The following is an 11,906-nucleotide window of genomic DNA, read 5'->3' as shown; positions in this document are numbered from 1 at the left end:
CATGTGGATTTCAAAGACATAAAAATGTTACTAGCTGCTGCCTCACTTGGTACTTACCATTAGGTTAGTGTTATGATTGGTCAGCCTGTTGTCAAGATAATGTGACTGGGTGGGACAAGTGACTGCATGTGTGCAGCATGATGCCACAGTGCTAGACATCACTATTAAATGGCCATACTGCAGACATTGCAGCATTATGACTAAAAATTGTTAAATCCGGTGGCCTAGTGGTTAGAGAGTCACTTGCCGAGTCATACCAAAGACTTACACAAATTTTGTGTGTGTGGTTTGGATTTTTAACGTCAATTTAACAATTTTTCAGTCATATCCTGATACCAGGCCGACAAGTCCTACCACTAACCTCTTAATGCTGAGCGCCAAGCGAGGCAGCTGTTAGTACAATTTTTGTAAGTCTTTGGTAAAACTTGGCTGGGGATCAAACACACAACCTCCCACATCTGAAGCTGACACTCTAACCAAAAGGCCACCAGAGCGGTCATACAAAAATGGTACTAACAGCTGCCTTGCTCTGCACTCAACATTAAGAAGTTAGTGTTACCACTGTTCGGATTAGTGACAGGATAATGTGACTGGATGGGACAATTGCTACATATCTGCAGCATGATGCCCCAGTGCTAAGACATCACTATAAACTCACACTGCAGACATCGTAGTGATCTGACTGAAACATTGTTAAAGTTGCATTAAAAATCCAAATCACACACACACACACAAAATTGTTAAAGCTACATTAAAATTTTGAATCAAACACACACTTTAAGCAATAATATTCAGTTCTACTACATACTTTGAATCCACAAAACAAAGTATGACTTCTTCAACTTTGATTGGATATTATCTTTTTGGGGTGCACAAACGACTCTGTACATATTTACACTGGGGGCCCCAAGTGGCTGAGTGGTCTAAAGCGCTCTCCATTACGAATCACTGCCATCTCACCTCTGTCTGCATGGGTTCGAGTCTCGGATTCGGCTAATGTGGGTATGTGAGAAAGCTTGCCAGTAGCTTCTCGTGGGTCACTGGTACTTATTGGGGTTTTACCAGGTTCTTCCTCCGCCATTAATACTGGCCGCCATGTATATAGCCTATCCTGTGCTGAAAAATGGCATTAAATCCAACAACAACAACAACATATTGACACTGCCACAAAAGATGTATAAACAGCTTCATGTTGACACTGCCACAGGAGATGTATAAACGACTTTGTACATATTCAACACTGCCACAGAAGATATATAAATGACTGTACATTGATGCTGCCACAGAAGATGTATAAATAACTGTACATATTGACACTGCTACAGAAGATATACCAATGATTTTACATATTGACACTGACATAGAAGATGCTTAAATGACTGTACATATTGAAACTGCCACAGAAGATGTATAAACAACTGTACATATTGACATTGCCACAGAAGATTTATCAATGACTCTACATACTGCCAGTGTCAAAGAAGATGTATAAATGAGTGTACATGTTGACACTGCCACAAATGTGTACATGACAAACATAATGACACTGTCACAGAAGATGCATAAATGATTCTGTACATATTGACACTGCACAGAAGATGTATAAATTGCTACATAAAGACACTGCCACAGAAGATGTATGAATGACTGTACATACTGACACTGCCACATAAGATATATCAATGACTACATATTGACACTCCCACAGAAAATGTATAAATGACTGTACATATTAACACTGCCACAGAAGATGCATAAATGACTACATATTGACACTCCCACAGAAAATGTATAAATGACTGTACATATTGACACTGCCACATAAGATATATCAATGACTACATATTGACACTCCCACAGAAAATGTATAAATGACTGTACATATTAACACTGCCACAGAAGATGCATAAATGATTACATATTGACATTGCCACAGAAGATGTATAAATGACTGTACATATTGATACTCCCACAGAAGATGCATAAATGACTACATATTGACACAGACACAGAAGATGCATAAATGACTGTACATATTGACATGGACATAAAAGATGCATAAACCACTACATATTGACACAGACACAAAAGATGCATAAACCACTACACTGTACATATTGACACGGACACAAAAGATGCATAAATGACTGTACATATTGACATGGACACAAAAGATGCATAAACCACTACATATTGACACAGAAGATGTATAATTGATCTGAGTTTGCTTTACAAGCAACATTTTTTTGAAGCCCTTCCACGTTTAACAAGGAATTGTTGCTTTTTAAAACAGATGTATATTTTGACTTCACTGTTCCCCCTCCCCAAAGTTTTCTCACCCATATTCCAAAGGCAAGTGAACTTCAAGAAGCCCAAGTTGCATACGTAAATATCTACTTGCCTTGAATGATAAATCTGCCCCATAATGATTTTAGTAACCATAAAAATTTTTTAATTGTTATTGGTACATATTTATCACTCTAGCTCTTGCCATAAGAGTTCTAAGTACTAAAAAAATCGAAAAATATCATAGGGTATGTTATTTATCTTGCAGAGAAAGTGGGGGTGGGTTGTCAGTTAAGGATAAGCCCCAGACATGTTGCAGTCATGTATTTGGTGCACTGCACCTGCAGTTTTGCAAGAGGGATTGTGGGTTTCCCCTAAATTTTTGTCCATTGTCTTCCAGATCTTGACTCGTGCACTCTTGAAATAATTTTTTTCCACAAAAAATTTAAAACTCCATCTCATTTAGTGCTAGTATGCCTATGTCCATCTTGGTTTAACAGAGACCAGAAAACACCATCAAAACGTTAAGATGGCAGTTAAGTTCCACTTTAAAGCAACATTTCTGGAAATTGAAACATTCAAAGTTTGTAGTACTCTGGTTAGTTCCATACATGTAGCTGATTGATGAACTAGAGGAGAATATTGAATTAATCATGATATTGGTGTCAACACCATATACATAGGTACACCGTTACTGATTGTTAACCATTGTTACTTCCTTGGAGGGGGCCCTGAGTGGCCGAGTCGTCTGAAGTGCTGTCCATTACGGATCACTGCCATCTCACCTCTGTCTGCGTGGGTTCGAGTCTCAGATTCGGCCAATGTGGGTATGTGAGAAAGCTTGCCAGTAGGTTCTCGAGGGTCGGTGGTTCTTTCCTGGGCTTTCCCAGGTTCTTCCTCCACCATTAATACTGGCCACCATGTATAGCCTATCATGTGCTGAAAAATGGTGTTAAACCCTACAACAACAACAACTTCCTTGGACCCAGGCAACAGTTGGAGTGTATTTCATAGCACCTACCCCCTGATTCGGGAGTTGAATAAATTTTACATACATCGATGTGATTTGCTCATTCTCAGTTAACTTTTTGCATTTAGCACAGGGTTTTTACGTTATTGGTGGAACAAAACCTGTACATTTCTTTTGAGGGATACTTTTGTACCTTCTCTAGTTTAGCAGGTTGTAAGGCAGTAAATTAATACAGTAAACAAATCATTTAGCCATGAAATGGGATGGTGTCTAACACTTTATTTGATACATCTGACAAGAGTATTTGTCATCTTTTATCATGGTGACTGATGGAAGTTTCACTGCACCTATGGTTTATGAATAGCTTCTGGTTTTAGCAGTCCACTGGCAAAGTCACTGACCTTAATTTTGAGCCCTGGCATTTGATGAGAGAAGTCTGTGACCTTCAGCCTGTGCAAATGGGATGAATTTACAATACTAATTCATGTATTAAATTATTTTCAATTAGTGATGTACTTCTTCAATACTTTTCAACATAATGAGCCTTTCTTGGGGATAAACATTCAGTTTAGGTAACGCAAGAAAATGCACCACCAGTTTGGAAAAAATCTTAGAGAATTTGTTTTGCTTAAAGGCTAGGTACATAAAATGTAAATCTTTAAAAAGGATAAAATTTCCAACAGTTTGAAAGTGGCCATCCTTTAGAGCAGTAATGAAAATGGTTTAAAAACTTGTGTTTCAGGTTGGTTCTTGGCAGTACAGATCATCATGACCCTTGTTCTGATCCTAACAGTGGTCACTACAATCATGACCCTTCTCTTCATGATTGGATGTTGTCCAGATCGTCGGGCTGCCACCACACAGCTGACCAACAGCCTCCTTATGTTTGGACTTGGTAAGTTATGATTACATTACTTTGAAAAAACATGTATATCCAGCCCTTTCTCACCATTATAAAAAAGTTCCTGTTATAGACGGGTACTGTCTTGGATTCCATTTCATTGAAGTTATGTTTACAGCTGTATAGTTTACTTCATTATAAGACACTCTCATTATAAAGTGATATACTTTTTATCTCCCATAAACAGTATTAAAATGGCAGTGTAGTGTACTGTGGACAACATTATGGGGGAATATTGAAATACATGCTTCATTTTAATGAGCGAGTAACATACTATATACAACTTACCGTCTTGTAAGGAAGTATTGTTCAACTGATCATAGTGTAGTGAGGGAGTATTGTGCCATGTACATTATCATTATATTGAGAGAGTATAGTACAGTATGCATAATTATAATGAGTGACTATTGTGCTGTATCCATGTACATAATTACAATGAGGGAGTCTTGTACCATTACATTATTATAACAAGGGAGTATTTTACCATGTATATAATTTATAATGTGTTTATTGTACCATATGCATAGGGGCCCCGAGTGGCAGAGTGGTCTAAAGCGCTTTCCGTTACGAATCACTGCCATCTCACCTCTGTCTGCGCCGGTTCAAGTCTCGGATTCAGCCAATATGGGTATGTGAGAAAGCTTGCCAGTAGCTTCTCGTGGGTCGGTGGTTCTTTCTGGGGTTTTCCCTGGTGCTTCCTCCACCATTAATACTGGCCGCCATGTATAGCCTATCGTGTGCTGAAAAATGGCATTAAACCCCACAACAACAACCATATGCATAGCTATAATGAGGAAGTATTGTACAGTTATGTATATCATTATGATGGGACAGTATTCTACCATATTTTTTATTATAATGAGAGTATAATTTCATATGCATCATTATAATAATGACATGTTGTACCATATACATCATCATAATGAGATATTATTATACCATGCATGGGCCCCGAGTGGCCGAGTGGTCTAAAGCACTCACCATTCTGGATCACTGCCATCTCACCTCTGTCTGTGTGGGTTCAAGTCCAAGGCTCAGCTGCCATGGGTACGTGGGAAAGCCGGCCAGTAGCTTCTCGTGGGTCGGTGGTTCTTCCCTGGGTTTTCCATGGTTCTTCCTCCACCAGTTATACTGGCCACCATATATAGCCTATCTTGTGCTGAAAAATGGCGTTAAACCCTAGAACAACAACAACAACAACAACAATACCATGCACATTATAATGAGGGAGTATTGTATCATGTACACTATAATGAGGGAGTATTGTATCATGCACACTATAAGGAGGGAGTATTGTGTCATGTACACTAAAATGAGGGAGAACTGAACCATGTACATTATAATGAAGGGGCACTATACCATGCACATTATAATGAGGTGTTCTTGTATCGTGTTTATCATAATGGGTGAATATTGTACAGTGTACATTGTATCAATGCGAGTACTGCACCACATACATCATTATTATCTGGCAGAATTGTACCATTTAACATTATGATGTTGTACTGTACCACATACATCATTATTATCTGGCAGAATTGTACCATTTAACATTATGATGTTGTACTGTACCACATACATCATTATTATCTGGCAGTATTGTACCATTTAACATTATGATGTTGTACTGTACCACATATATCATTATTATCTGGCAGAATTGTACCATTTAACATTATGATGTTGTACTGTACCACCATGAATAGGACTGTAATTAGCAAGTTGTGCATCAATTGAGCTTAAATTTATGTACAAAAAATAACTTGTCTAACAATACAAGTGTGAATGGGTCGGAAAATAAATGCCACTCTAATTCCTAAAAATAAAACATGTATATATAGTCATCAACTCAGATGGGATTGATTTTCCCTTCATCAATAATTATAAAAGGATAAATTTTACATACATTGGCTTTTTCTAATCAAAATGGGACTATAAAATCAGCTAGGTCATTCAGTGGCAAACACTAACTTCAACTGCTACCCAACTTAAGGAACAAATCTTGTATTTAGTTAATGGTGATGGAAATTCAGGAGTTTTTGCCAGTTTGTTTGCACCATAACTGCAGTAGATGGTCATGTGATGGAAAACAAGTCATGTGATTAACGACAGCAGTCATGTGATGAAAAACAACAATCATGTGATGAAAGACAGCAGTCGTGTGATAAAAAGCAATAGTCATGTGATGAAAGACAGCAGTAATGTGATGAAAGAACAGTCATATCATGAAAGGCAGCAGCCATGTTTTATAATATAAGATAACCTCAGTCATTGTTGTACACTGGAAAATACAACCATACACAGAAAGGTATGTGAGAAATTGTATTCCTCTACTCTGTTATTATGCTATGTAAAATAATCTTTATCAGAATACTTAATACATTGCATCAAAACTCCATGCAGAAAATGATATTTATATTTTTATGGCTCAGATTCTAAATTGTAATTGTAAAATCTATATGATTATTTTGTAAAATTGTAATTTCTTTCTTTCCACAGGTCTACTGATTGCCATCTCAGTAATTATATTTGGTGTACAGTCTGACACAGACAGGCAGTGGCTTACAAGACCAGACCAAAACTTCCTTTCCTGGTCCTTTGGCCTTGTAGTCTTAGCAGGATTTTTTGCCATTTTCGCAGGAATGTGTCTGCTGGTTGACTCTCTTCGACTCAAAGCTCAGGCACGAAAGGAAAATAGAGAGCCTATGGGGGGCTACATAATGAAAAGGGCACCACCAAACTACTGATACTTCTGATGCATTTACCATATGCTACAAAAGACTTCTAAACCATGTGGTACATCAACCAGTTTTTGTTGTACAACACAGATGTCATATATTTCTCTTTTGTTAACACATTTTCTTACAGTTTATCACAAATTAAACTTTATTTGAATGCAAATAAAATAAAAACCTTGCCGTATAAATGATAGTCAGTATGATAAATTGTTTGGTGACAAAACTTTTTCCAGAACTTCGTTGTTACTGGCTTTATTCATGTTAATAAAAAAAGTCATTTGTAAATTCCTGAAATGATTTGTAAACATTTAAGATACTTGTATCATGGACAAGTGGCATTGTAGATTGCAGAAGTGATTTTTTATTTAAGCATACTTTATTGTGGACAAGTGGCTTCATAGAAGTCCTTAAGAAATATTGATGTGTTAAACTAAAACAATTTTTGAAAACAATATTTTTGTCTAATTATTTTCTAACCTGTTTCCAATAATGTACAGTACATCTGAAGTGTACTGACCATTTTCCAGCATTTATCAATGGAGTTGGGCTGTGCAGATGAATACCATACTTAATTGAATAATGACCCATGATTTTTAGGGAATCAACACAACCTCATCAGGTAGAAGCCACACATGAAATGGAGATGAATGAAATTTAAACGTGGTGAGAAGAGTTCAGCCAGAGACAGGAAATTTCACAATGTTCACTTTACACTCTGCAGCGCTCATTACCACCACAGGTGAAATACAGAGAAGACACTGTGCATATTCTATTTTTGCAAATAAGATTTTATGTACATGTTGATATAGACATGAATGCCAGTGGTACGAAATCATAGTTCTGTATGTCACTCAGTAACATAACATGACTGGTATGCCAGTGGTACGAAATCATAGTTCTGTATGTCACTCAGTAACATAACATGACTGGTATGCCAGTTGTAAATGTCACTTGTCCAAGGGACAAGTAACTTAGAAAAACTACTTGTCTCTTCCGAGTACTAAATAAAATAGTGACGTGAATGAGCTTACGAATCTAGCCCTGTTTAAATGGGTTCTTTTAACATTCCGTAAAGAATTGGTTCTTAACAAGAATGATGTAAATTTACTTTCAAATTTATTCACCTCTTTGCCGTTCGAAAATATACAATCGATCAACTTGTCTGACTGTTTTAAAAAATGCTTATCCATATTCAGGGAATGTCTTGTGACATTGTACAACATTTCTTTTGATATTGTTCATGAGAACTGTATAAATTTTTGTTTGTTGTACAGCACAGTATATAGTAGTAATCACTTATTTTAGTAGCAACTTTAGGATAATACTTTGCACAGATATATTTTGTTTTATAAAGAATTTGCTTGTTTTGTACATTGCTTTTATATCATTCATGATTATTATAAGAGATAAGATCAAGTAGACAATAAATTATTTAATGGTGTACCCAGGTAGTGGTTTCCTGGGTAAGGGCATTGTGGGAGATGGTCCAGTATATTTCCCATGCTATCAAGGACTTGTTATGTGTTTTTAAGTACATGTAGAACCCATTAAGACTGTTGCTACATTACATGACTTCACAAACAGTATTGAAGATTATTGCTACATAACTTTACAACCAGTTCATAAGATTGTTGCTACATAATGTGATTTCACAACCAGTCTGTGAGATTCTTGCTGCATAACTTTACAACCAGTCCATAATATTTTTGCTTGATAACATGACTTTACAACCAGACTATGACATTGTTGCTACATAACTTTACAACCAGTCTATAAGATTGTTGCTCCATAACACAACTTTACAACCAGTCTATAAGATTGCTGAAACATAACTTTACAACCAGTCTATAAGATTGTTGCTACATACCTTTACAACCAGTCTGTAAGATTGTTGCTCCATAACATGCCTTAACAACACTTTCAAGATGCATCAGTATATAAAATCATGTCGAAGTATGTAAATTATTATTAGCACAGGAATCATGTACTTAGTACTTGAAACATTTTTATAAGTAATCTGTTGTGTTTTTAAAAACAATCTTCATAGCAGTTGATGTTATTATAGCTGCTGAAAGGTACGTTATCAGATAAAATCAGATTGATAAAAATTCTGAGAAATTAAAATCAAACTGAATTGATTTAAGACAGTTTCTAAAATTTGTGGATGAACAACAGTGTGTGTCATTTTGTTGGATAGTTATTTTTAGCTGTGATTGTCAAAACCAGAAGACCTTATGATGGCCAATTATTCATCCATTATGTTGTTATTGCTACTCTTAAACAAGATTTTAATAAAACTTCACATTGATCCGAGAGTCAAGATTGTAATAAAACTTCACATTGATCCAAGAGTCAAGATGGTAATACAACTGCACATAGATTACAGAGTCAAGATTGTAATAAAACTTCACATTGATCCCAGAGTCAAGATTGTAATAAAACTTCACATTGATCCCAGAGTCTAGTTTGTCCTTACTGGAAATGGTGCCTCGTGTATCCTATATCACTACTCCTCTTGAATGGATAGTAGATCAACATGTGGTTTTCACAACAAGATTAATTATGACATGTAAATGGTTGTATATGAAAATGGAGCTGATTTGACATCCAAAAATGGCCACCATGGCAGGCATCTTAAAAATCTTGTTGTCACTATATGGATATCAGGTGCCCCAGGGAAACAACTGGTTAAAAGTACTCGACTTTACAGTTCACTCACATCTCAACTCTCAATCCCCCCAAAAAATGATGACATCAACATGAGGTTGGTAGTGAAGGTTTTTTTGACAATATATAATTTTTCCTTAATGAAAATAGTGCAGACAGGCTGTTACCATGGAAAACCTTTTATGACTATTCCATCTGGACGTTTTTATGTTTTCTCTTAAGACATTTCTTGGTCCTTTGTTAAATGATTCTGATCTATCCTCCAAAATGGCTGCCTTGGTAGCCATCTTAAAATTAAACATGTGGTTACATTTCTTGGCTGTGCCATAAAATATACATGACCTTGTGGTCAAGTCAAAGGTCATCACTTACTCTTCTTTTGTGAAAACAAAATATGTATACAGTAGAAGGTCCTGGATTATCTGATCCACAACACTGCAAACATAGTGAACATATCAAGGTTTTATCCTTACTCCACTTGAGGAAATGGTGTCATGGATATGGGATAAAGTAAGAAATATTAATGCTAGAAAATCAGTTTCTCATGAACATGTGATATAATTTCAATACTCAGCAATTAAACAGTATGGAAGAAGTTAAGAACCCGAGTTGTGAATTCCTACAAATTCTTTTCTCCTAGTAGATCATGTCTTGTGAGTTTCTGATTTTATTTTTTTGTTTCAACATCATTTGGGGGAATGAAAAAGAAACGCTGCTAAGATACAATTTCTGTGGCTTATTATTTCATTTTCATTTTTCCCATCCAATATTTTTATTTTTTATTTTTTAGAATAAAGTCGGCTATTTACATATTATTGTAATAGTAACATATGTGTAATGTTAATTTAAAAAAAAAATAAAGTGGATTGGTTGTGAAAAATTGTCAAATAAATATTTATATAAAAGAAAATGGAATATTTATGGGGTTTTGTTACTAAAGGAGCATTTAAGAGGACAGATTTAATAATTATAATTAATACTGTGCAGAGTTATGCTTCTCTTCCAAGGAGAAAAAAAGGCATATATAATATTTTTTTGTAAATAATAACAACTGATTGTATGTACAGAAATGTGTAAATATATCTATATCACGTATACCTTGCTAGTAGAAAGTGCTTTGTTTTTCCTTTTCAACATAATAATTGGACAAATGCATGCTTGTCATGTGAATAAAGTTAAATCACTGAGGTGGGGAAAGGGATTTTTGTGTGTTGAGTACATGAGTACAGTCAGTAGTTGAGATTTTACTCATTTGGGGATTTTGAGGTTTTGAGCTAAAACTTTTGAATCAATCTTGAATTTGATAAAAATCGTGATTTATAGAAATTAGAATCTCATGCTTTCTCGTTATAAGTGTCAGACTTGCTCAATAATTAGTTGTATTTTTTCAAGATCCCTAATTTAATTGATATTCATGATTTCATCAGATGAATGCATTGGGACCATATCATTGTTTTTATCATAAGCATGTGTAAGGAGATCCTTGGTTACAAAATGTATACAGTAATACAAAGCACAAATGTGGAAAGAGGAAGAAGAAAACTCCATATGTATACAGTACAGGTTTGGTAACTCAACTGTCGATCACTCAAATGCATATCATTTCTCAGACAACTTCAGAGCATTCCACAATCCTAAAAAGTGCTGAAAATCAAGGAATGACCTTAAGATGAAACCCAGACATTTTGGATCTGAAATGCTTTTTTTTTGAGGGTTAAGTGAATTTGTATTGATTGTACATGTCATTAGTGATCAGAACCCTTTATATTGGTATATGACAACAATTACTAGGAGTCTGTACAAAACAAAATTTTAAACATATCAAAGTGATTAACATGTAGGTTTTAATGGTCTTATCAGGAGACTGTATCTTGGGATGGTAGCTATGGTAGCTCAGTTCTTAGATTGTCAGTCTGATTCGACAAGAATTGCAAGGTTCACTGTGTCCTTTGAAAAGAGTTAGCTCCCATTTCATCAGCACCATATAGCCAGTAATGGTGTGAAAAATACCATTAAAAACCATTCCCCAGTAAAACTTAAGAGTTGTGTTCCCATATTGTAACTATATCTCATTATATCCTCCATTTTGTGTACCCTCCATTTTGTAAATAAACAGTAATAAACACATTTTTTTTAGAACTTGTGTCACTCATTTGTTTTTCCTGCTGGATAATCAGATAACGTAGAAACTGTGTCTATCAGACACTGTCAGTGTACAGCTTAATTAACATATCGGCTTTGATGCTGTAAAAAGCACAAAAATAAAAGAATTGAAATACACAGAATATAATCAGAAATGGGTCTTGACACATTTTTGAAGAGAGAAAAAACCTTACCCTACATG

General features: G+C 35.5%; 1 protein-coding gene across 1 annotated transcript in view; it reads left to right on the top strand.

The window, feature by feature from the left end:
• Positions 1 to 11,701, top strand: part of LOC149783120 (uncharacterized) — a 13,702-nt gene extending 2,001 nt beyond the window's left edge. Inside the window, exons 2-3 of the mRNA XM_089931339.1 lie at positions 3,999 to 4,151; positions 6,657 to 11,701. Of these exons, the coding sequence (XP_089787465.1) occupies positions 3,999 to 4,151; positions 6,657 to 6,904 (401 nt within the window). The 3' untranslated portion in view covers positions 6,905 to 11,701. The remainder of the gene's footprint in view (positions 1 to 3,998; positions 4,152 to 6,656) is intronic.
• The last annotated feature ends 205 nt before the right edge of the window (positions 11,702 to 11,906 follow it).

The sequence above is a fragment of the Sinohyriopsis cumingii genome, chromosome 14 (genome assembly GCF_028554795.1).
Source record: "Sinohyriopsis cumingii isolate HCF-2022 chromosome 14, ASM2855479v2, whole genome shotgun sequence".
NCBI lineage: Eukaryota > Metazoa > Mollusca > Bivalvia > Unionida > Unionidae > Sinohyriopsis > Sinohyriopsis cumingii.
Note: the sequence above shows the minus strand (reverse complement) of the source record. Positions and strands in the feature narration are given on the sequence as shown.